The sequence below is a fragment of the Ursus arctos genome, chromosome X (assembly GCF_023065955.2).
Source record: "Ursus arctos isolate Adak ecotype North America chromosome X, UrsArc2.0, whole genome shotgun sequence".
NCBI lineage: Eukaryota > Metazoa > Chordata > Mammalia > Carnivora > Ursidae > Ursus > Ursus arctos.
Window position 1 is genome coordinate 30,552,756 of NC_079873.1, and position 27,742 is coordinate 30,580,497.

At 36.0% G+C, this 27,742-nt stretch overlaps 1 protein-coding gene across 1 annotated transcript in view; it reads left to right on the top strand.

Moving 5' to 3' along the window:
- CFAP47 (cilia and flagella associated protein 47) overlaps positions 1 to 27,742 on the top strand; it is a 478,944-nt gene that overhangs the window by 436,210 nt on the left and 14,992 nt on the right. The window contains exon 62 of the mRNA XM_048213784.2: positions 1,149 to 1,310. Coding sequence (XP_048069741.1) covers positions 1,149 to 1,310 — 162 coding nt within the window. The remainder of the gene's footprint in view (positions 1 to 1,148; positions 1,311 to 27,742) is intronic.

Sequence of the window (27,742 nt, forward strand, 5' to 3'; positions counted from 1 at the left end):
CATTTTTTAATAAATAAATGATCGATATCATTTGTATTAGGGTTTCTTAAGAAATGATAATTATCTTAGCTCAACTTTCTCGTGGAACTCTTGACCTGCTGTTCTTTCTGAGAGTTTTATGTAAAAGGATTGTGGTTTCTTTGTCCAGTCTGACATGCAATAGTGCAGCCACACCATTACATGTTTGCATTATTTCCACCCAAAGCAAGCAAACAAACAAGTAGTCGTTCCTCAGTTTCACCTACTGCCCTATGCCTGCACTCTCCTTCATAGCCAAGCGCTTAGAAAGGCTATCTCTATTCATTTAATTAATTCAGCTGCCACTCAATTATAAGTTATTATGTAAAGTGTTTGTGGTTTTTTAATTTAAAATTGCAATTTAATTTTAAAAAATCTTTATATCAATTTTATGAGCTTTGTAAGTGTTCACAGAAAATATAATTTTTTCTACATGAAATAAGAATTGAAAACACTTTCTCACAATGTTTCCTTTTGAACAAACTTTCCATACAGACCTATCTGTTTAACACCTGGGTCGCTTTGCCAACCTAGCCTTGGATTCTTAAATATTACAATATTCTGTGCTGGTTACAGAAAATTTGCAGTCAATTCTGCATATTTTACTGGTTCTTAGTAAATAACTAGAGAGTAGATAAGATGTGCTACAAAATAATTATCTCACAGGAAGATTGATAATATAACCAAAGACCTAAAATTTATTCCTAAAATGTAATTTACAGTAACCTGCATTTTTTTTTTTTAAGAATTAAAAGTCCCAGGGGTGCCTGGATGGCTCACATGGTTAAGTGTATGCCTTTGGCTCAGGTCATGATCTCCAGGTCCTGGGATCGAGCCCCACATGGAGCCCCACGTCAGGCTCCCAGCTCAGCAGGGGGTCTGCTTCTCTCTCTCCCTCTGCCTTTCCCCCTGCTTGTGCACTCTGTATCTCTCTCTCTCTCTCAAATGAATAAATAAAATCTTTTAAAAAATAGAAATAAATAGAAAATTTAAAAAAAGAATTAAAAGTCCCAGTATTTTTACCAAAACTACAAGGTTTGCTTACATTTTCACCCTAGATATTGGTCTGCTGTATTCTCCTTTTGCTTGTTTTCCTGTGGTATCCTTTGTAATCTCTTTTTCTATTTAAGCACTCAAATTATGCTGAAAATAGAGTGCATAACAGATGGAATTTGGATGTTTCCCATAACGTTGGTTGCTACTGAGCCTGATGTGGATGATGTCGTTGATATTGAAGGCATTGGTTTATTTAAGGAATCGATTGTGGACTTCAGGCTGACAAGTCAGACGAGGTAATATATCAAGCAGAAGTATGTTACTGGTTTTGTGAATGTAATTTATGCTGAATTGAGAAACAAAATTTAAGATGGAAATTCTATTATGTCATCTTTTGCTATTTAAGCCAAAGAAGTATTGCTTCTATGAATCAAAGCTTAATATATTTCATAATTTTTAATTAAAAATTGGAAAAATAGAGTGTACAAAGTAAAGACCAAAAAAACAAGAAACAAAAGTAAATTGATACTGAAATTTAGGATAGTATTTCTCTTTGTTTTTCTTTTTTCTTTAAGATTTTATTTATTTATTTGAGAGAGAGAGAAAGAAAACACATGAGCAACGGCGGGGCAGAGGGAGAGAGAATCTCAAACAGACTCTGTGCTGAGTGTGGAGCCCAATGATGGACTCAGTCTTAGGACCCTAAGATCATGACCTGAGCTGAAACCAAGAGTAGGACGCTTAACTGACTGAGCCACCCAGGCGCCCCTCTATTTGGCTTTCAAAGGATGTTATTAATGTATTTTTATAGCCCACTCTCATTAATTTTTTTATTTTAATTCCAGTAAAGTTAACATACAGTGTTACACTAGTTTGGGGCATACAATATGGTGATCAACAATTCTGTACCTTACTCCGTGCTCATCATAATAAGTGTACTCTTGATCCCCTTCACCTGTTTTACCCATCCCACCACCTCCCCTCTGGTAACCATCAGTTTGTTCTCTGTAGTTAAGAGTGTGTTTCTTGGTTTGCCTTTTTTTGTTTTTTTCCTTTGTTTGTTTAGTTTCTTAAATTCCACATGTGAGTAAAATCATGTGGTATTTGTCTTTCTCTGACTGACTTATTTCACTTTACATTATCCTCTCTCCCTCCATCCTTGCTATTGCAAGTAGCAAAATTTCATTCTTTTTAATGGCTGGATTGTGTGTGTGTGTGTGTGTGTGTGTGTGTGTGTATACACCATTTCTTCTTTATCCATTTATGTATCAATGGATACTTGGGCTGCTTCCGTAATCTGGCTCTTGTAAATAATGCTGCAATAAACAAATAAGCATAGGGCTGCCTATATCCTTTTGCATCCGTGTTTTTGTGTTCTTCGGGTAGATACCCAGGAATGCGATTACTGGATCATAGGGTAGTTATATTTTCAGTTTTTCGAGAAACCTCCATACAGTCTTCCACAGTGGCTACACCAGTTTATATTCCCACCAACACTGCAAGAGGATTCCTTTTCCTCCACATCCTCACCAACACATGTTGTTTCTTGTGTTTTTGATTTTAGCCATTCTGACAGGTGTAAGGAGATATCTCGTAGTTTTTTTTTAAGTTTTTATTAAATTCCAGTTAGTCAGCATACAGCGTAATATTAGTTTCAGGTGTACAATATAGTGATTCGACACTTCCATACATTACCTAGTGCTCATCACAACCCTCCTTAATCCCCATCACCTATTTCACCCATCTCCCACCCACCTCCCCTTCAGTAACCCCCAGTTTTTTTCTGTTTAATTAAGAGTCTGTTTCCCTGTTTGCCTCTCTTTTTTCATCTGTTTTGTTTCTTAAATTCCGTATATGACTGAGATCATATGGTATTTGGCTTTCTCTGACTGAGTTATTTCACTTAGCATAATACTCTCTAGCTCCATCCACATCTTTGCAAATGCCAAGATTTAATTCTTTTTGATGGTTGAGTAATATTCCATTGTATACATATACCATGTCTTCTTTATTTATTCATCAGTCAGTGGATATGTGGGCACTTTCCATAATTTGGCTATTGTGGATAGTGCTGCTATAAACGTCAGGGTGCATGTATCTCTTTGAATCAGTATTTTTGTCTCCTTTCGGTAAATACTTAGTAGTGCAATTGCTAGACCACAGGGTAGTTTTATTTTTAACTTTTTAAAAAAGATTTATTTTAGAGAGAGAGAGCACACATGCACACAAGTGGGGAGGAGGGCAGGGAGGGAGAGGGAAAGGGAGAGAATCTCGAGCAGACTCCACGGTGAGTGCAGAGCCCAACACGGGGCTCCATCTTACAACCCCGAGGTCATGACCTGTGCTGAAACCAAGAGTTGAGGGGCGCCTGGGTGGCTCAGTTGTTAAGCGTCTGCCTTCGGCTCAGGGAGTGATCCCGGCATTCTGGGATCAAGCCCCACATCAGCTCCTCCGCTGGGAGCCTGCTTCTTCCTCTCCCACTCCCCCTGCTTGTGTTCCCTCTCTCGCTGGCTGTTTCTCTCTGTGTCAAATAAATAAAAAAATTCTTTAAAAAAGAAAAAAAAAATGAAACCAGGAGTTGGATGCTTAACCGACTGAGCCACCCAGGCACCCCTTATTTTTAACTTTTTGACGGACATCCATACTGTTTTCCAGAGTGGCTGCACCAGTTTGCATTGCCACAAACAGTACGAGAGGGTTCCCCTTTCTCTGCATCCTCATCAATCCCTGTTGTTTCCTGTGTTGTTAATTTTAGCCATGCTGACAGGTGTGAGGTGATATCTCATTGTAGTTTTGATTTGCATTTCCCTGATGCTGAGCATCTTTTCATGTGTCTGTTGGCCATCTGTATGTCTTCTTCGGAGAAATGTCTGTTCATGACTTCTGCCCCTTTTTAAATTAGATTATTTGTTTTTTGGGTGTTGAATTGTATCAGTTCTTTACAGAATTTGGATACTAACCCTTTATTAGATATGTCATTTGCAAATACCATCTCCCATTCAGTAGGTTGTCTTTTTGTTTTGTTGATTGTTTCCCTCTCTGTGCAGAAGCTTTTTATTTTGATGTAATCCCAATAGTTTATTTTTGCTTTTATTTCCCTTGCCTCAGGAGACATACCTAGAAAAAATTTTAAAGATCGACGGAATATTTTTCAGTAAACTTTAATGGTTTGGGGTTATGAAGTGGTTTAAGTAGAGGTGATCAGGTAACCTATACAGATTCTATTTTCTATATTATTATTCTGCTCCACCGTAGCTAGCCCTGTTATACTTGTGATGACATAGGCAGCATGACCACAATACTTTTGAGATACAACAAACATGCCATAAAATTTCATTGTAAGTATACGTTTCAATAATTTCTTTGAAAAATTTGCAATCATAACCACATTCCAGTTTTGAACTCTCCCATGTCCCCCAAAATATCCCTCAAGCCCCTTTGCATTCAATCCCTGCTCCCACTCCCCAGTCTCAGGCAACCAGTGATTTGCTTTCTGTCTCTATAATCTTCCCTTTTTTGGATATTACATGTAAATAAAATCACCCAATATGCAGTCTTCAAAAAACAACTGTTTTTTAAACAGTGTTAGATTTACGACAGATTTTGAGGAGAAGGTGCAGAGATTTCTCATACACCTCCTGCCCCCACTCGTGCATAGCCTTCCTGATTGTCAGCTTCACCCACTGCAGTGGTACATTTTTTACCAAGGATGGACGTACACTGACACATCAAAATCACCAAGAGTCCATAGTTTACTTTAGGGTCGGTTCACTCTTGGTGTTGTACATTCTATGAATTTGGAAAGAACAATGACATACATGCATCGTTATAATATACGAAGTATTTTCATTGCACCAAAAAATCCTCAGTGCTTTCCCTATTCATCTCTCTCTCCTACCCCTGGAAACCTAGTCTCCTAGTTTAACTTTTTCAGAATGTTATATAATTGGAATCATGTAGGATGTAGCCTTTTCAGACTGGCTTCTTTTACTTAGTGATACGCATGTGAGGTTTATCCCTGTCTTTTCATGGCTTGATAGCTCATTTTTTTTTAGCATTGAGTAATAGTCCACTGTCTGGATGGACCACAGCTTATTTACCCATCCACCTGCTGAAGGATGTCTTGGTTGCTTCCAGGTTTTGGCAATTGTGAACAAAGCTGCTATAAACATCTGGGTACAGGTTTTATTGTGAATATAAGTTTTCAAGTCTTTGGGGTAAACACCCAGGAGCATGATTGCCGGATCCTATGGTAAGGGTATTTTTAGTTTTGTAAGAAATTGCCAGACTGTCTTCTAAGTGGCTGTGCCATTTTGTACTCTCACTAATTATGAATGACAGTTCCTGTTGCTTTATACCCTCGTCAGCATATGATGCTCTCAGTGTTCTGGATTTTGGCCATTTTAAAAGAAGTGTAGTGGGGGCGCCTGGGTGGCACAGTGGTTAAGCGTCTGCCTTTGGCTCAGGGCGTGATCCCGGCATTCTGGGATCGAGCCCCACATCAGGCTCCTCCACTATGAGCCTGCTTCTTCCTCTCCCACTCCCCCTGCTTGTGTTCCCTCTCTCGCTGGCTGTCTCTATCTCTGTCGAATAAATAAATAAAATCTTTAAAAAAAAAAAGAAAAAAGAAGTGTAGTGGTATCTCATTGTAGTTTTAGTTTGCATTTCCCTAATGACATATGGCGTACAACATATCTTTTCAAATACTTACTTGATGTCTGTATATCTTTGGTGAGGTGTGTGAGAGGGTCTTTGGCCCATTTTTAAGTTGGGTTGTTTTTTTTTTATTGTTGAGTTTTAAGAGTTCTCTATATATAATGAATTATAATCCATTATCAGATGTGTCTTTCACAAATACTTTCTCCCAGTCTATAGCTTGTGTTCTAATTCTCTTGATATTGTCCATCACAGAAGAGAAGTTTTTAATGTTAATAGGATCCAATTTTTCGTTCATGAATTGTGTCTTTGTTGTTGTATCTAATAAGGCATCACCATACCCAAGGTCATCTAGGTTTTCTTTTATGTTATCTTCTACTAGCTTCATAGTTCTGTGTTTTGAATTTAGGTTTATGATCCATTTTGAGTTAACTTTTGTAGTGGGTGTAAAGTATGTGTCTAGATTCTTTTTTTTTTTTTTTTTTTTGCATGTGGATGTCCAGTTGTTCCAGTACCATTTGTTGAAGAGACTCTCTTTGCTCCATTGTATTGCCTTTGCCCCTATGTCAAGGATCAGTTGACTATATGTATGTGTGTCTATTTCTAGGCTCTCTGTTCTGTTCCACTGATCTATTTGCCTGTTCTTTGGCCAATACCACACTGTCTTGATTACCGTAGCTTTATAGTAAGTCTTGAAGTTGGGTAGTCTTACTCTACAACTTCCAAAGATATTTCAAATTATTAGATATTTTTGTTTAAATGTAAATATATTTAATGCATTCAAAAAGTTTTTCAGGACTAGTGAAATAGTTTCAACTGATTTTGTCATAACCAATATTTTCTCAAATGCAATATTGGCAAAAAAAAAAAAAAAAAAACAGTTGGAAATAAGTTCCCCAGGAGCGCCTGGGTGGCGTAGTTGTTAAGCGTCTGCCTTCGGCTCAGGGCGTGATCCTGGCATTACGGGATCGAGCCCCACATCAGGCTCCACCACTATGAGCCTGCTTCTTCCTCTCCCACTCCCCCTGCTTGTGTTCCCTCTCTCGCTGGCTGTCTCTATCTCTGTCAAATAAATAAATAAAATCTTTAAAAAAAATGTTATTAACATGTGACTTCCCTTGTCAAAAGCATTTGATGGTTTCCTGTTGCTTACCCAAAGTGGCATCTAAATTATGCATGCTGTTCATGGTCCTAGCTCTCTCTGACCTTTCCAATTTCTTCTTTCCACTGTATAAAACAGATCTTCTCCTTCAGTCTTAAGGAAAAAAAAGTCACTATTCTGAGTGTCTTATCCATTACTTCTCACCCGTCTTCACTTTCTGTCTGTTTCTAAAATGCCGTTCTTATCTCCTCTCTGGGTTTCTAAATTCTGCTCATTGTTCTTCTCATCACAATATAATCTTACTTGACCACTTATGTATATATATGCATACACACACACACACATACATTTATATATGTATATTCCTTAGGCATAATATATAGAATTTTTTTTTCAATGTCTCCTGTGTCTTTTGTATTTGCAGTACTAGGCTTTGTTCAGAATTAGTTCCTATTAGGTATTTAGTAATGCATCAAACTTAGGAAAATAATTTAGAATTACTCATTTTTTTCATTCAACAAAATTTCCAAAGATAAATATTCCAGTCAGGCCAGTATAATACAGGTATTCTCTTAGAAAAATTACCATTGTTGTGTGCAAGAGAACAAAATCACATTTTACCTTAATATCAAAATATAAACCCAGTATGAATTTCATAGTATGGTTATTTATTTTGGAGGGTTATAAGATTCTTAATGTGTTTCTCCTGCAAATGCTTGAATCAAAGTTAGTATTTAATAAATATTAAGTTAATTGTGAAATCAACTAAAAGGCACTGAGCGGATTTCTGCAGGCATATTCAAAGAACATAGAGCTTTATAATTATTGAATATCATTAGGGAATAAGCATATGGAAAGGTGGTGTTTTATTCCAATTATATTTTACTCTATAGAAAGTGAGATCCCCATGGGACCATGTTTTATTCATCTTTGTAAACTAACTGCCTAGGTGCACAATAAATTATTTCAATCAACAGGTATTTTAAACGGAGTCTTGAAGATTAGGTTGTCATTTGCAATGCAGATTAGGGAAGGGAGTGAAGGAGTTCCAGGAGGAGGGTGTTATGCGTACAACGTTCTAGAGAGATGAGACAGTGAATTCTATTGAAAAGAACTGAAAGTAGTTAGAATGGCTGGGGTTAGGAGTACCATGGGGAGACTGGGAGCAGGTAATGTAGAGATGGCATCCATTCAGAAGCACTTAACTAGAGATCACCGGGCTCCTGGATTCTATTATTCTATTCATTCATCATGCCTGAGGGAACGAGCAAAATGATGTGGTGACCATTTCTAATTCATTAATTTCATAGTTATTGCACATCTCCCTTGTTCCATTCGTCTGTGCTCATAAGTCTGTTATATGGTCAACAATTAGAGTAAATATTTGGTATCTTCTTTATCTCTCATTCTTCAAGAACATGAGATTCTAGAGCACAAAACCACCATTTAGTAAGTGTTTTATACATTCTAGGGCTTCAGTAAATATTGATTAGTGAGTAAATGAATAAATTCATGAAATCAGAATAAAGAGAAACATCTCGAAGATCCACCTAGTCAGTTATTCAGAAATCACAAAAGTTAGAAAATAAAGTATTAAATAGATATATATGGATTATATCTTATTGTGTCATTATTTTAACTTTGTGTTCCATATAGAGTTTTGATGTCTCTATTAGTACTTATTGATAAATATATATCATATCTCTATATATTATCTTATTTTCCTTAGTTGAAAATTAACATGGCCATTTAAAACACTTTGTCAATGCATGTGACATCAAGATGTTGCAAATCTTGATAGCAAAATTCACAAGTGATCAACTTTAAAACATATGCTTTTGGATGAATAGCTTCAAAAAAAAGAAACAATTTATCTGGAAGAAATGTAATTTGCTGATGGAAGTTTGATATCCATGCGGAGCCCTAATGTTCCCTCATAAAATGTAGTCATTGAGATTAGTTGAGAGAGAAGAAGGAAGGGGGAGGGGACCATGATGTGAAATTCTCAAATCTTGAGTCAAAAAATATCCTTTACCTGTTTCATAACAATCCGAAGATATTACTGTTTCTCTATATTAAAGAAGGAGATATAAATATTGCTTTATGTTAAAGCAGCAGCTTTGTTAATAGTTTAAAACATACTTTGAGTAGGTTTATAGTATATGTGGCAAATAAAACCTTACATCACAAGATGGTACTTTAAAATAATGGATAATATTTAGAGGAGATTTAATCAATAAATGACACTATTAATAATAATCATAGAACTAAACTCATTGGGTCAGGAAATGAGTAAAGCAATTCTATTTTTCAATTCTTCTATGAAATTATTAAGCTAAGTAATTTAAGCTTTAGGAATAAAGAATAAAGATCTATTTCTTCACAGCATGCAGTAGGGGATTGCTGAGGGTCTCATATGTACAATACTGCAAAATGGCCAGCTATTAAAAGCAGCCCCTGTAATACAAGAAAGGGCAACAGATTGTAGTCTGTGCCCTGAAATTCATGGCAAGTAGTATAGTAACTGGCTCACGAACAGGTACCCCATAAATATTAATTGAAGGAGGGGTGCCTGGGTGGTTCAGTTGGTTAAGTGTCTGACTCTTGATTTCAGATCAGGTCATGATCTCAGGGTCCTGGGATTGAGCCCCATGTGGGGCTCCACACTGAGTGGGGAGTCGCTTCAGCATCCTCTCTCTCCCTCTGCCTCTCTCCCCACTCACACACTCTGTCTTTCAAATACAAAAATAAATCTTTAAAGAAAGAGAGAAAAGCCTTAGTTGGAAAAAAAAGAAAAAAGAAAAAGTATTAATTGAAGAAATAAGATTAAGAAGGAAAATTATTAGAAACAGTATTCACGTCTTCAGCTGCTTAGTATAGCCATATAGAACATACGGAGAACAAGCAAAGTATTATCTTTACTGTGAGGAGGGAGAAATTTATTGTTTAATACCAGCGAGATTTGGTGGGAATAGATAATACTGAAGCGTACTTTTTAATAAGACTTCGTTTTTAGAGCCATTTTTTTTTTAGGTATATAGAAAAATTGCACATAAAGTACAGAGAGTTCCTGTATACCCCATTCCCAAACCCCAGCACGGTTTCCCCTCTTAATAACACCTTGCATCAGTGTGTCACATTGTTTACAATTGACAAACCTATACTGATATATTATTACTAACTTAAGACCATAGTTTACATTAGGGTTTACTTTTTGTGTTATACAGTTATATGGATTTTGACAAATGTGTGTTCAACATTACAGTATCATACAGAATAATCCTCACTGCCCTAAAATCCCCCCATCTTTCACCTATTTATCCCTCCCTACTTTCTGAGCCCTTGGCAGCCACTGATCTTTTTACTGACTTTATAGTTTTATCATTTCCAGAATGTCATGTGCCTCGGATCATGTATTATGTAGCTTTCTCAGACTGGCTTCTTTCACGACCAATACGCATTAAAGGTTGGTCTGTGTCTTTTTGTAGCTTCCTACCTCATTTATTTTTATAGCTGAATAATGGACATCTTGGTAGGTTCTAGTTTGGGGTAAGTATGAAAAAAGATGCTGTAAACATTTGCTCAGGTTTTTGCATAGATGTATGTTTTCAAATCATTTGGATAAACACCTAGTATTATAAGTGCTGGAATGTATAGTAAGCATATGGTGAGGTATATAAGAAACTGCCAAATGATCCCCTGCACCATTTTGCGTCCCCAGCAGCAATGAATGAGATTTCCTGTTGTTCTACGTCTTCACCAACATTTGGTGGTGTCAGGTTTTTTGGATTGTAGCCATTCTAATAGTGGTATCTCATTGTTTTTATTTGCAGTTTCCTAATGTTAATGACATTGAACATGTTATATTCTTACTTGCCACTTGTATATCTTTGTTGATGAGTAGTTTATTAAGATCTTTTACCTATATTTTAATTGTATTTTTGGTTTTGATCTTGTTGAGCTTTTAGAATCATTTGGAAATTTTGTATATAAATCCTTTACAGGTACTTGTTCTGAAAAAATATTCTGCCAATCTGTAGCTTGTATTTTCAGGCACTTAACAGTGCCTTTCACAGAGAAACATTTTTTAATTTTAATAAAGTCTAATCAATTTTATCTTTCATAGGTTATGCTTTTGGTGTTGTATCTAAACACTCATCCCTAAACTCAAAGTTGCTTTTATTTTTTGTATGTTCTCTTCTAGATATCTTATAGTTTTGCCATTTACATTGGGGCCTATCATCCATATTGACTTAATTTTCTGAAAGGTGTAATGTTCGATTGATTGATTGATTGATTGATTGCATATTGGTTTCCAATTCCTAGAGTGCCATTTGTTGAAAGACTCCTTTCTCCATTAAATTGCCTTTACTCCTTTGTCAAAGAACAGTTGCCTGTATTTGTGCAAGTCTGTATCTGGGTTATCTACTCTGTTCCATTAATATATGTGTCAATTTTTTCACCTATACTTACCACTTTTATAGTAAGATCTAAAATCAGGTAGTGTGCATCCTACAACTTTCTTTTTCATTATTGTGTTTACTATTTTAAGCTTTTTTGCTTTTTCATATAAACTTTAGAGTCAGTTTGTACATGTCTCAAAATAACTTTCTTATATTTTTATTGAGACTGAATTAAATCTACGGATAAAGTTTGGAGGAATTGGTATCTTTTTTTTTTTTATTATGTTATTTAGTCACCATACAGTACATCATTAGTTTTTGATGTAGTGTTCCATGATTTATTGTTTGCATATAACACCCAGTGCTCCATGCAATACGTGCCCTCCTTAATACCCATCACTGGGCTAGCCCAATCCCCCACCCGTCTCCCCTCTGAAACCCTCAGTTTGTTTCCCGGAGTCCATAGTCTCTCATGGTTCATTTCCCCCTCTGTTCACCCCTCCCTTCATTCTTCCTTCCTTCTCCTACTGATCTCCCTGCTTGGAGGAATTGGTATCTTAATAATATTGAGACTTCCTAGTCATGAACATGGAATCTCTCTCCATTTATTTAGTTTTTCTTTTGTTTCTTTATCAGAATATTGTAGATTTCCTCATCTAGATCTTATACATATATTGTTAGATTTATATCTATTTACTTCATTTTTCAGTGCTAATGTAAATAGTGTGTGTTCAATTTCAAATTCCAGTTGTTCATTGCTGGTACATAGGAAAGTGGTTGATTTTTATAATTAATTTCGTATCCTGCAACTTTGCTGTAATTGCTTACTAGTTCCAGGCAATTTTTTGATCAGTTCTTTAGAATTTGTTACATAGATAATTATGTTAGCTACAACCAAGGACAGTTTTTATTTCTTCCTTTCTGATCTGTATACCTTTTATGTCCTTTTCATGTTTTATTATACTATCTAGGACTTCTGGTATGAATTTGCATAGGAGTGGTGAGAGAGAACATCCTCTTCTTGTTTTCAGTGTTAGGGAGGAGACATCTAGTTTTTCATCATCAAGTTTGATTTTAGCTGTAGGCTTTTTATAGATGTTTTTAAATAAAATTGAAGAAATTCACTTTTATCCCTAGTTCGCTATGAGTTTTTATCATGAATGGGTATTGGATTTTGTATAACCCTTTGTCTGTATCTGTTGAAATGGTCATTTGATTTCTCTTCTTAGACTGTTGATGTGATAAATTAAATTAATTGATTTTCAAGCATTAAGGCAGCGTTGCATACCTGGAATAAATCCCACTTGGCTATGGTGTATAATTCCTTTTTATACGTTGTTGGATTTGATTTGCTGTTTTGTTGAGGAACTTTGCATCTGTGTTCACAAGAGATATTGGTCTTTAACTTTGCTTTCTGGCAAAGTATGTATCCTGCTTTGGTATTAGGATAATGCTGACCTCATAAATGAATTAGGAAATGTTTCCTCTGCTTCTATTTTTAGAAGAGATTGTAGAGAGTTCATATTACTTCTTATTGAAATATTTGGTAGAATTTGCCAGTAAGAAGCATATGTGGTTTTTTGTTTTTTTTTTCAGAAGAAGTATCTAAGACAAAGTGCAAGGACTTCTGGGGTGTGTGTGTGTGTGTGTGTGTGTGTGTGTATACCTGGTATATATTCCCCTGTGAAAATCTAGGAACATAAAAGTTGAAATATTGTGTTGAACTTTGGATTGAGGTTTAAAGAAAAGAGAATGGAAAGAAGATTATAGGTTATATAGAAGGATACTGGCCATGGGGGATAACCTTCTTCTGCTGATGATAAAAATGGCAAAGAAGCAAGACAGAGCAGAGTCAACTACTATCCATATATCTTCTTATGGTATCTTTGATAAGAATATTTAAGTAACCTGTCTTACTGATGGGTCTACTATCAGAAGGGATACTATGCTCTGTAATTAGTTTTTTAACTTTATGGGGATAACTCTTTAATTATGTAGCAATCATGGATATGAGAAATTATAATAATAGGGAAGGGAAATCTGGACATTTTGAGGTATAATGCTATGGTGCAGCTTGTTAGAGAAACTTGAATAACTTATCCATTCTGAATTTTGGATTATAAGAGAGTCACTAAAAGTCTCAAGGGTATCTGGAAATATGAGAAAAACAGAATGAGGAGATCTCCTAAAATCTCTCACCAAGGTTCCAGAAAACAAAAGATAACAAATAAACTTACTCCATGGGAACTGAAGAGAAATGACGTCCTTATCTAAGAAAATAGTTTCATCACTCAAACCAGTAATAGGACGTATTACTTTCAGTCATTAATTTCTTTATTTTTATCCACACAAACATTTAGACAAATATGAAAGTTTATCTGTTGTGACAAGAATTAAGGGTGTTCTGAATGCATATAATGAGGAGATTGGGCTAAGTCATAGAGACCAGGGAAACTTCTCTGGGGAAAGGTTTGAAGGTTTTTAGGAGGTAAGAAGGTGAAGAGGAAGAGAAGAGCATTGCAGGCATAAAAAAACATATGGGCAAAGGTTCTTTAGTGGGAGAGAGCTAGATATGAACAGGTGGCCAAGGAATACCAGAGTGGATGAGAAAATGTGTGTAAGAGGGTATGGAGGGTAGGGCGATGCTGGAGAGGTCAGTTGGAGCCAGACAGTACAAGGCTTTTTAGGTAGAATGGCCGCAAAATTCACTATCCAAACTGGAATGAAAGACTCAATTTATAATTAGGCTTGACAACAAAGTAAGCTGGGGCAGATCTGAGCAAACCAACACTTAGAGTTCATATTGGCCGTGGTAAGAAGTTTGCTCTTTATCCAAAGAATAATGGAAAGCCATTAAAGTATTACAATCACAGATGTGATGTATTTGGAAAAAGAACACCTTAGCTGAAATGTACATAAGGGATAAATGTGAATGAAGGTAGACCATTTAGTTAGTTGGCTATTGCTATTGTCTAGGCAATAAGGGAATGGTTGAATATTTTGGGTGAGAAGTGGAAAGGGGATGTGTGTAGATTAGGGAGGCTACATAGAGATAAAATCTATGAATTTAGTAATGGATTTAGAGATCAAGATGTTACACCTTTTAGAGATCATTCAATCATGAGCCCTAGGATTACCTCTCAGGTAGAAGGCATCATAATATTGGGTGGATGTTGGACTGTATGACCTGTGATTTTTTACTTTGTAAAAAGTATAGTGTTTTTAATTTGTCTCCAAACGTTTATTGCTAATATATAGAAGTACAGTTGATATTATGTGTTTATCTCAGGTCCTCTGAATTTGCTGAAAGGTATTTGTTCTACATGCTTTGTTTTTTGATTCCTTGGCATTTTCTACATAGTCAGTCATGTCTTTTATAAATAGGGGCAGTTACATTTCTTCATTTCCAGTCAGTATGACTTTATTTCATTTTATGCCTTATTTCACTGGCTAGGACTTCCAGTACTATACTGAGAATGATGAGAGTGGACATTGTTGCCTTTTTTCCAAACTTAAATGGAAAGCATTTAGTCATTTGTCATTACATATGATGTAAGCTGTGGGATTTTTACAGAGAATTCTCATCAAGTTCAGAAAGTTTTTCCCCTCTGCTGTAGTTTCCTAGAGCTGCTGTAACAAATCACAATCTGGGTGGCTTTAAACATTAGAAATTTATTCTGTCACATCTCTGGAGAATAGAAGTCCGAAATCAAGGTATTGGCAGGATTCTACGCTCTAGGGGAGAATTGGATCCATCCCTTTTTCTTTGCTTCTGGGGTTGACTGTAAACCTTGAGCTTTCTTGGTTTGTGGATACATCAGTCCAATCTCTGCTGCCATGTCACATGGCATTCTCTTTGTGTGTCTTTCTCTGTATCTCTTCTCATAATGATATCTGTCATATTTGATTAGAGCTCACCCTAATTTAGAATGTTCTCATCTTGACTTGGTTACATATGCAATGACCCTACTTTCAAATAAGGTCATATTGACAGGCACTGGGGGCTAAGACTTCAACATACATTTTGTGGAAGATGATTCCTAATTTCCCTACTCTGATTTTCTAAGAGCCTTTATCAAGAACGGGTGTTGAATTTTGTCAAATTATTTTTCTGCACCAATTGCTATTACATTGCCGTCTTTTTTCTTTGGTTTGTTGATATGATGGATTACAGTGATAAAATTTCAAATATTGAAGTAAATTTACATTTTTGGAATAAAGCCAACTAGGTCTTGGTATATTTCTTTTTATGCATTGCTGGGTTGAGTTTGCTAAAATTTGGTCAGGATTTTTGTGCCTAAGTTTATGAGAAATATTGGCTTATAGTTTACTTATAAATTGTCATTATTATTGTCATTACTAGTATTATGATTAGTGTGCTGTCTCTGTCTCATTTTACTAAGTGGGTAATGGTGTACACAAAAAAATGAGTTTCAGAAATGTTCCTTCCTCTTCTATTTTTTGCAAGATACTATTTACAGTTGGCTGTAATTCTCCTTTAAATAGTTGGTAAAATTATCCAATGATATCATGTGGGCCTGGAAATTTCTTTTTCAAAAGCTTTTTAAAACTACTGATGTAATTACTTTAATATCGTGTACATATTTGTGTTATTTATTTCTCATTGTGTGAGTTTTAGTGGCTCATGCTCCTTAATCATTTGTTCCTTTTCTTCTAAGTTACCGGATATTTCTGTAGTTATTTGTATAATATTCCCTTATTTTTCTCTTGACATCTATAGTGCCTATGTAATGTTCCCTCTTTTATTTCTCAAATTGGTCATTTGCAGCTTCTCTTTTATCATTATGAGTTGTGCTAACAGTTTGTCAGTTTTATTGACCTTTTTAAAAGAATCGTCTTTTTGTTTCGTTGATTTTGTTTTGATTTTTTTTTAAAGATTTTATTTATTTATTTGACAGAGAGAGAGACAGCCAGCGAGAGAGGGAACACAAGCAGGGGGAGTGGGAGAGGAAGAAGCAGGCTCATAGCGGAGGAGCCTGATGTGGGGCTCGATCCCAGAGCACCGGGATCCCACCCTGAGCCAAAGGCAGACGCTTAACGACTGTGCCACCCAGGCGCCCCTCTGTTTTGATTTTAATTGATTTCTGCTCTTATTTTTGTTTTCTTTCTTTTACTTGTTGTGGGTTTACTTTGATCTTTTTTATTAATTACCATTATTTTTATTGTGGTTAGAACATTTAAGATCTGTTAGCAACTTTCAAGTATATGTTACAGTATTCTTAACTATAGTCACAGTATTACATTAGATCCTCAGAACTTACTCATCTTTTAACTGGAAGTTGTACCCTTTGACCAACATCTCCCCATTTCCTCCATCTTCCAACTCCTCACGACCACCATTCTGCTCTCTGTTTCAGAGTTCAGCTTTTTTAGATTTTACATATAAGTGAGATCATATAGTATTTGTCTTTCTCTAACTTATTTTACTTAGAATAATGTCCTCAGGGTACATCCATGTTGTTGAAAATGGCAGGGTTTCTTCTTTTTATGGCTAAGTAATATTCCATTGTAAGTATATAGCACATTTTCTTTATCCATTCATCTGTCAATAGATACTTAGATTATATCCATGTCTTAGATTTTGTGAGTAATGCTACAATGAAGATGGGAATACAAATATCTCTTCTAGTAGTGATTTCATTTATTTTGGTTATATACCCAGAAGTGGAATTGCTGGATCATATAATAGTTTAATTTTTTGAGGCACCTTTATACTGTATTCCATAGTGGTTGTAAAAATTTACATTCCCACCAACAGTGTTCAAAGGTTCCCTTTCTCCACATCCACCAGCATTTGTTGCCTCTTGTCTTTTTAACAAGACTGACAAGTGTGAGGTAATACCTCATTGTCTTTTTGACTTGCTTTTTCCTAATGTTAGTAATCATCATGTATGTATTGGCCATTTGTATATCTTCATTGGAAAAATGCCTATTCAGTTTCTCTGCCCATATTTTAACTAGATTATTTGTTTACTATTGAATCGTGTGAGTTCCTTATATATTTTGGTGGTTAACCCTTTAAAGATAGATGGTTTGCAAGGATTTTCTCCAGTTCCATAGGTTGCTTATTCATTTTGTAGACTGTTTATTTTCATGTGCAGAAACTTTGTAGTTTACATTAGTCCCACTTGTTTGTTTTTGCTGTCGTTGCTTGTACTTTTGGTGTCATGTTGAAAAAATTCATTGCCAGGACCGATGCCAAGGAGCTTTATCCTTATATTTTCTTTCAGGAGCTTTATAGTTTCAGGTCTTAAAGTTAGTCTCTAATCCTTTTTTTTTTTTCATGAATGGCGTAAGTGTTCAATTTCATTCTTTTGCATGTAATTTATCCAATTTCCCCAGAATCATTTATTTAAGCGACTGTCCTCTTTCCGCATGGAGTATTCTTGGTTCCTTTATCAAATGTTAATTGGCTGTACATGTGAGAGTTTATTTCTGGGCTTTCAATCCTATTCTATTGTTGTATGTGTCTGTCTTTATGCCAGGGCCATACTGTTTTAATTACTATAGCTTTGTAATATCATTTGAAATCAAAAAGTGTTATCCTTCCAGTTTGTTCTACTCAAGGGGTTGCTTTGTTTATTCAGGGTCTCTTGTGGTTCCATATGAATTTTAGGATTCATTTTTTCTATTTCTATGAAAAATGCCATTGGGATTTTGATGGAGATTGCATGGACTCTATAGATGGCTTTGGTTGTGTGGGTATTTTAATAATATTAATTCCTCTGACTCCTGAACACAGTATACCTTCCTATTTGCTTGTCTCCCAATTTCTTTCATCAAAATCTTAGGGTTTTCAGTATACAGATCTTTAACCTCCTTGGTTAAATTTATTGCTAAGTATTTTATTCTTCTTTAGGTGCTATTATAAAATGGGATGGTTTTCTTTATTTTTCAGATAGTTTGTTGTTAGTATATGGAAATGCAACTGATTTTTGTTTGTTGGTTTTGTGTCCTATGACCTTAAAATTTTGTTTATTGTTTCTAACAGTTTTTTGGTGTAGTTCTTGGGATTTTCTGTATGTAAGATCATATCATCTATAAGAAAAGATACAGTTTTACTTCTTTTCTGATTTGGATGCCTTTTGTTTCTTTCTCTCATCTGTTTACTCTGGCATGGGCTTTCAGTACTGTGTTAAGTAGAAGCAGTGAGAATGGACACCTTTGTCTTGTTCCTGATCTTAGAGGAAAAGCTATCAACCTTTCATCATTGAGTGTGATGTTGGCTGTGGGCTTGTCATATATGGCCTTTATTTTGTTGAGGTTATGTTCCTTCTAAATCCAATTTGTTGAGAGTTTTTATCATGAAAGGATGTTGAATTTTGTCAAATGCTTTTTTGCATTTGTCTAAATGATAATGTAAATTTTATCTTTCACACTGTTAATGTGGTATGTCATATTTATTAATTTGTTTATTTGAACCATCTTTACTTCTTAGAGATAAATCCACTTGATGGTGACATATGAAACTTTTAATGTACTGTTGAATTCAGTTTGCTAGTCTTTTTTTGAGAATTGTACCTATATTTATCAGAGATATTTTCTTTCCTTGTAGTGTCCTTATCTGGCTTTGCCATCAGGGTAATGCTGATCTCATGAAATAAGTTGGGGAATGTTCCTTTCTCTTCAATATTTTGCAAGAATTTAAGAAAGATTGGTATTAATTCTTTTAAAATATTTGGTAGAATTCACCAGTGAAACCATTTGGTCCTAGGCTTTTCTTCGTTGGCAGGTTTTTAGCCATTTATTCAGCGTCCTCTTTCTCAGTGCTTTTCTATGTCTGTGGCTGCTCCACGCCTCTTACTCCAACCTGGTGGTTGAATTCTGTCCATCTTGTCAAGCCACTCTGAGAGCTGACAGCCTCCTTTTTGCTTTCTGTAGGGTGGTGCTGAATGCTTGACTTTCTGGTTTCCTGTAAGCCCACAGTAGTGGGGAGCACACACAGAGAACTAGCCATGGGGTGAGAATGTGTGGTATGAGGCACCCAGAGTGCTAGGGATGCTTGCGGGCCAGCTGGGACATCTGCAGGTGAAGCATCCCCGTTGGCTTTTGTGTAGGTTTCTTGACAGAGTCTGACATAGTAGGATCCATGTCCCTTTAATGTCCTCTGAGAGTCCTGTGCTCAGCTCTTCCAGCTGCTCCCCTGCCAGGGGCAATCTTCAGGGGTAGGGAGCTATTTCCTTGCCTATAGCCATGACCATGGTAAGCAAGTCTGTCACCAGGCTATGGACCTGCATTCTCAAAATGGCTGTCCTCGGTTTTAGACTGCACCAGAGTTTCTTTTTTTTTTTTTCTCTTCTTTTCCTTTTTTTTAAGATGTTATTTATTTATTTGACAGAGAGAGAGGCAGCAAGAGAGGGAACACAAGCAGGGGGAGTGAGAGAGGGAGAAGCAGGCTTCCCGCTGAGCAGGGAGCCCAATACGGAGCTCGATCCTAGAACGCTGGGATCATGACCTGAGCCAAAGGCAGACGCATAACGACTGAGCCACCCAGGCGCCCAGTGCACCAGAGTTTCATTCACAGTTTCTACCTGGATCCTGAAACTCCCATAAAGGTACTTTTGTCTATAGATGGATACCAAATTATTATTGCTATGGAATATATGAGCAAGGGACATCTTAGTCATCTTGCTAACGTTGCTCCTATTTTGATCATTTTTTAGTTTCGTGAAGTGGGAGCTTATATTATTGATTTGAAATCTTTCTATGTTCTATTTTAAGCATTTATTCTGGTAAAGTTCCCTCTAGGTACTGCTTTAGCTGCATTTCACAGATTTTGATAAGTTGTATTTTCATATTTATTCAGTTCTAAATGTATTTTGATTTCCTTTGGACTTCCCTTTTACTTAGAAAAGTATTGTTTAATTTACAAATATTTTAGAAGATTTCTGTTATCTTTCTGTTATTGATTTCCAGTTTGATTCTATTAGGGTCAGAGAACATACTCTGATTTAAATCATTTTTATATTTATTGAAAAGAATGAATATTTTTCTTTTGTTGGATGAAGTGTTCTGTAAATATCTGTTAGAGCTTGTAGGTTGATCATGTTGTTCAATTTCTTTGTTTCATTGCTGATTCTTTGCCCCATAGTTCTAAACATTGATGAGGGGGTAGTGTTGAAATCTCTAGACATAATTGTACATTTGTCTATTTTTTTTTGTTTTTAAGATTTTATTTATTTTATATGTTTGAGAGAGAGTGCAAGCAGGGGGGAGAAGCAGAGGGACAGGGACAAGCAGACTCTGTGCTGAGCACAGATCCCACGACCCTGAGATCATGACCTGAGGCAAAATCAAGAGTCAGTGCTCAACAGACTGAACCACCGAGGCACCCTATTAACTATTTCTTTTTTAAATTCTGCTTTTGCTGTATGTATTTTTAAAGTTCTGATATTTAGTGCATGCAAATATAGGATTTCTGTGTCATTTTTGGTATATTTACTCTTTATCATGGTATATCTGTCTTTGGTAAATGTATTGCTTTGAAGTCTATTTTATCTGATATTCATATAGTCACTACTGCTTTACTCCTGCTTTTTAAAAAATAAATATTTGCATGGTGTAATGTTTTTCATCCTTTTACTTTTAATCTACTTACGTCATGAATTTGAAGTATATTTCTTTGTATACAGCATGTAGTTTGATCATCTATTTTTGATTCATTTTGCCAATCTCTTATCTTCCATTGGTGTGAATTTACATTATTAATATATAAAGTAATGATTAATATATTAGGTTCATTTCTGCCGTTTTAGTGTTCATTCTTTGTTTCTTTTCTTTCCTATGTTTCCCTTTTTTAGCCGTTCTATTGGTAATCTGAACTGTTTTTAGAATCCATTGTTGTTTACCTACAGTTTTTAAAGAAAATGTGTCATTGTATAATTTGTTTTTAGTAGTTGATGTCAATATTACCATATATATGTGCAACAAATCACAGTCTACCGTTAGACATTTTGCTACCTTAAGGTAAATATATAAACTCTGCTTCCATTGGTTCCTTTACCCTCCTCACTTTTTAACTGTAAATATCTTAAATATTTTCACTACATATATTGAGCACCATGTCTGATAATGCTGTAATTTTTGCTTCAATTGTAAAATATAATTGTAAAAACTCATGAAGGGCAGCTCAGTGGTTTAAGGGTCTGCCTTCAGCTCAGGTCATGATCTCAGGGTCCTGGCATCTAGCCCTGCATTCAGCTCCCTGCTCAGCAAGGAGTTTGCCTCTCCCTCTGCCCCTCCCCCCACTCGTTTTTTTCTCTCTCTCTCAAATACATAAATAAAATCTTTTTTAAAAAAACTCATGAGAAGGATAGTCTGTTATACTTACCCCTATTTTTACCCATTCTATTGCCTTTCTTTCCCCCTGAAGCTTCCTTCATTTCTTTTTGTTAAGAGAACTTCTTTTAGCTTTTCTATAAGGTTAGCTCTGCTAGTGACACATTCTCTTAGCTTTCCTTAATCTCGTATTGTCTTTATTCCCTCTTCATTATTGAATAATACTTTTGCTTGATATAGAATGCATGGTTCAGGTTCTTTTCTCTCATCAGTTGAAACATATTTTGCCACTTTCTTCTGGCTTCCATAGTTTCTGAGGAGAAATGATCTGTCATTAGAATTGTTCCCCTATAGGGGTGCCTGGGTGGCTCAGTCGTTAAGCGTCTGCCTTCAGCTCAGGTCATGATCCCAGGGTCCTGGGATCAAACCCTGCATCGGGCTCCCTGCTCAGCAGGAAGCATGCTTCTCCCTCTCCCACTCCCCCTGCTTATGTTCCCTCTCTTGCTGTGTCTCTCTCTGTCAAATAAATAAAATCTTTAAAAAAAAAAAAAAGAATTATTAAAAAAAAAAAGAATTGTTCCCCTATAGGTAACATTTCATTTTCTCTTGTCTCTTTCAAGATGTTTTCTTTGATTTTAGTTTTCAGAAGTTTGATTATGAGTCTTGTCATGTAATGTCTGCTGTCTCCATTAACTTGAGTTCAGTGAAGACAGACTAGGACTGTCTTGGTCAGTGCCAGGCATGTAAGAGATGCTTAGTAAGTATTCTCTAAAAGAATGAAAATCCCCAAGTACTTTGGTTTCCATGACAGTAAGTAACAGTTATTATTTAATATAATTTGCCTTGAAATGTACTTAGGGACAAAACAAAAGCTTGATGTATTTCTTAGGCTTCTGGTGAATACTAGCATATGTAATTATTTGCTATTTCTATTGAGAAATCTTATAAAACTCTTTAAAACATTTTTTAAAGTTCAGTCATAGTTCTTTAAAGTATCTATTTGTATTCTTATTTACCAGATAAAACCATTACATCAGTATATTTGGAGTCTTTTCAAAATAAATTGTTTATTGCAATCAACAGAATTTTCTAATGGATTAATGAGCTACAAATAAACACAGTTATGGGCATGAATAGAACTCTGCTCTTCTAATAACTTACTAAATATTCTTTACTGATTGGCCTGTATAACCTCCTTTGCAATCAGGACTGCAAAAATGACTTTCTACTTATCGGCAAGCAAGAAATTTTAATATCCTACTTGTTTACTGTGAGAAAAACTGCCTGTTGAAGAGGAAATCAATTCTCCTTTATCCAGTTTTATATGTGTATCTGGCCTACACAGCACTTGGGCTTTGCCCACAGTCTTTGTTACTTCAGGTCTGTTTTAGATCACCTACAACTAAAGAGATGCAAGAGTTGCTACCTAAAATCTGGGAAAGTGAACTGATTTCATAACCTGTATGGGCCTTTAATGAGTAAAATTATCTTTATTCTTTCCTGGTTGCAGGAAATAAATAATTCATGGAGTTCAGAGTATCTGAGCCATTGTATTCTGCCCTTGTTAATTAATCACTATGTAATATTATCCTGTATTTAATTTAATGAAAGCATAGAAACTAAAGCATTTGAATTCAAAATAACACAAATTCCATCCTTCATTGCCTCATTTGAGACTGCTTTTGACAGATACAATTATATAATTCAATCATCAGTTAGATTACAGTTTTAGACTAACATAATATAATAAAAAAACATAAAAAAATTACAGTTTTAAAAGTGAAAATTTTGGAAGTATTCATAAAGGAAAACACTCAATAAAGATATAAAATGAAATGTATGAGTTTTCTGGAAGAATATCATCATGATTACTTCTGTCTAAATTGAAAAATTACTTTTATTGGTCTACTTTCTCTCCAAATCTAATTGGAACCCCCCTGCATTTATTTAGTTAATCGGGGACATCAACCAAGGCCCATGTTTACTATCAGGAGGAAAGAATATGCATGTTACATCCTACTGAATATCCATTTTTTTAAAGATTTTATTTATTTATTTCAGAAAGAGAGAGAGACAGTGAGAGAGAGCATGAGCTGGGGGCAGAGGGAGAGGGAGAAGCAGGCTCCTCCCTGAGCAGGGATCCCAATGCAGGGCTTGATCCCAGGATAGCGGGATCATGACCTGAGCCCAAGGCAGACCCTTAATGGACTGAGCCACCCAGGTGCCCCACTGAATATCCATTTTAATTCAGATTGCAATATGATTCATTCCCCCAATGTCTTGAGTAATATCCTAATTTGTATAGGCTCTGACCATAATAATGCTAATGTTAATATTTTACAGATATGCTGAACCTGATATTGTTTATGCTAAAAGTTCAAGATTGCATCTATGTCTCACTCAGTCTTCTCAAAGTAATAAATTAGGAGCTCAGTTCTCACTTTCTTGATTTCTTTACATTTACTAATTTTTTTCTCAATTCAATCCCAACTGATTTTGAACATACCTTCATACTTTCAGTAGGCGTTTGGAAAAATATAAGACAGTTACAAAATCAATTTCTTCAAAATGCCATTCAATTTATTTTTGTGTTTTCACTGGGCATCTTGATTTTTTTAAATATCTTGAGGTTATTTTTTTATGGCTACAACCAGAAAATATATGGCATGTGATTGAGTTTCTAAAATAATAAGATCTGTTTCCTTACGCCCTTGTATACTTTTTAAGTAAAAAAGAAAAGGCAAGTATGGCAATATATTTGTGTAAAAGAAGCAGATATATCTGCTTCATAACAACCACAATTTGCTGAGTTCATTTTAAATTAATATTACAAGTATTCTTTCAGGTGTTTTATTTAAAATAAGCAGCTAATATCTTTTATTTTGATATATTTCTGTAAGCATTAAGTTCAAAGAGAGTCTCAACAGAAATCTTAAATATAACTATACTTCTATAGATTTCAATAAACATTTTCCTAGTGGATGATCACATTTGTCAGAAATTTTAGGATATATAGTCATATATGTCAAATGCACTCAAAGTGTGAAATAAAATTTGATTCTTATGTCCTGAACTCTAATAGCCTTCTTATATTGAGAAAGTGAATTAAAATTACTAAAATACCTAAAAATGCCACAGAATATTTTCTAAAGTGATTTTAACTTTGTTCAGTTTTGGTTCTGGGGATGTAATAATGCACCCCGTATATTATTGACACAGGATTTTTTTTTTTAAGATTCAACAGAAAATAAAATTATCTGCATTAAGCACATTTAATGTGTGGGGTTGGGGTGCATTTTTGATACATTTTAATGATTGAGTCTCCCTCCTGAGGATGCAATTACATGTTGGCCGTGTCCACAGTCATCTGAAGGCATGATTGAGTTAGCTGATCAAAACTCTTACAATTGGCAGTTAATGCTAGCTGTTGGCTAGTAGTGCAGCTGTCATTGGCAATTGGTGCCTACATGTAGTCTCTATGTCACGTGTGTCTCAAGTAGTTGGATTTTGTACATGGTGACTTGTTCCTCACAATGTATATTCCAAAAGAACTGCATGGCATTTCCTGACATAGACCTAGAAGTTATGCAGCATCACTTAAGCCACATTCTGTTGGTTACAGAAGAGTCACTGTGTTGGCTTGGATTTATGAAAGGGAACACAGGCCCCACATTTCAATGGCAAAAGTATTAAAGAATGTGTAAGCATGCTATGGTGGAATCTACTTACTTGAGTATTTTAAGCCTCTTCTAAGTCAATAAACTCTCTCCATATTCCTCCTGGATATTTTCACCAGTGGGAATACTTTTTGAGTGGCAAGGCTCAGATCATGGTGGGCAACATACCAAGCAGCAGAAGGGGGTACGTTTATTTTCTCTTCATAGATCAGTTTTCTAGGGTAGTTGAAAACTGCTATACCAAGTCTGTCTTTTTTCTTTTTTTAAGATTTATTTATATATTTGAGAGAGAGAGAGAGTCCTCGAGCAGACTCCCTGCTGAGCATGGACTCCCCCCACACACACACACACACACACATAGAAGGATTGATCCCAGGATCCCGAGATCACAACCTAAGCCAAAACCAAGGGTCAGGCACTTAACCGACTGTGCCACCCAGGCGCCCCCCATACCAAGTCTGTCTTTAAATTTATTTTAGGGGCACCTGGGTGAGTTTCTGACTCTTGGTTTTGGCTCAGGTCGTGATCTCGGGGTGATGATCTCGGAGTTGTGAGATAGAGCCCTGTGTCAGGCTCTGTGCTCAGGGCAGATCTGCTCGAGTCTCTCTCTCCCTCTGCCTCTGCCCCTCCCCTCCTTGCACTCACTCACACTCTCTCTCTCAAATAAATAGACAAATCTTTAAAAAGGAAAAACAATTTATTTTAGATGACTCAGTGATGTAAATAAGCTAGTGAATATATCCAGTTTACTTTCCACCTCTGGGGAGCTATACCCAGTTAGATATTGGAAATCTCAAGTCATTCGGAAGATCGATGAAACTAGTGGGGAAAATATGAAAAAGAAATAAAATGGGTCAGGAAGACAGATTGACCTAATCATATTCAGCATTTGACCAGCTACCCCACAAACCAACTCAGCATCTCCTTTTTTTTTCAGTGATCAAGAGTAAAATAAGTTCTGAAGGTAAATGACTCTGCACCCTAATGACTACCCTTTTTTTTTGTTTTGTTTTGTTTTATTGTTTGCTGAGCAATTAGGGAGGGGAAAGGAGGAGAAAAAAGACTGCATGGCAAGCCTTGAAGTGGTAGCTATTCTGTCTCCTAAATTAAGTAATCTCTAGGGTACCTGGGTGGCTCAGTTAGTTAAGCATCTGCATTAGCGTAGGTCATGATCCCAGAGTCTTGGGAGGGAGTCCAGCAGTGGACTCCCTGCTCAATATAAGTCTGCTTCTCCCTCTGCCCCTCCCCCACCGCTCCTATGCGCGTGTGCTCTCTCTCTCTCTCTCTCTCTCTCGCAAAAATAAATAAAATCTTTAAAAAAAAATTCTAAAACATAAGAGTCTCTAGGAGAGGAGGGACGAGAAGGGGCCAAGAAACTTTATATTTTCATTACTTAAAGGGACCTTAGTTTGGGGTGCCTGGATGGCTCAGTCAATTAAGCATCTGCCTTCTGCTCAGGTCATGATCTCCGGGTCCTGGGATAGAGCCCCACATAGGGCTCCCTGCTCCGTGGGGAGTCTGCTTCTCCCTCTCCCTCTCCCCTCACCTCCTCTCATGCTCTTTCTCTCACACTCTCTCTCAAATAAATAAAATCTTTAAAAAAAAAAAAAAAAGACCATAGTTTGTTGAAGGATTTTAGGCATGATGATTTAGGGATGCAAAGTGTTCTGAAGAGTTAGGAGAAACACATAATAGAATTCAAAGTATCAAAACAGCTCATCTGTTGTTCTTAGTGATATTGTTACTAAAACACTGAAAATAATGTGTTTGCATTAAAGATCAGAGCTGTGTCAAATATAGGACAATATGAGCCCACTTAAGTGATTATTCATCATCATCCCACTTTTCTTAGTCCTTCGCCTGCCTTACCTAAGAACAACACAGTAAACAAAACAGTAAATATTTGTTTCATTCCTACTAAATATTTAGCGTATATAGAATTATTTAATTTTTAAGATGCTACTAAGTAGGTATCACTGTATCCAGTTTACCTAAACACACACAGGCACAAACACACAAGCACACGTCTTTACACAATCATTGCAAAAAACAAAGCAAATTACCACCTTTGGTAGTGTTTAGTAGGCAGGGTGCCCATTTAGATAAGATGCCTCACCTCCTGTCTCCTCTCCTCCAACCACATCTCACCAGAAAAACCCTTGTTCACATCCTTATCCCAGCTTGGTATCCTGTGAACCTCAGATCAGACAGTTCTGAATCGTGGTAGGCTAGAGAACACGTCAAACCTCTGAGCTGTATTTTCAGTATCAATAGCCCTGGGAACGCTGATAAACATTTCTGTTCCTTTAGAGGGTTATATCCAGCAGTAACTTTGGCAGATGTAAGCAGAATAGGTACCCTACTGGGCAGTATTATGTAACAAATGCCGCATACACTAAGGGATAGTTTCTGTAAATATCGGTCCTAACTGGGATCTGAAATGTTTCTATCAGATGCTTACCCTTTTCCATTAAGGTTGTTACTTTTAAATTTTATTCTTTTTTTACTTTTTCCAGCCTCACTTAGGTATGACTCACAAATAAACATTGTATATATTTAAGGTGTACAACTCAACAATTGGATATACATAT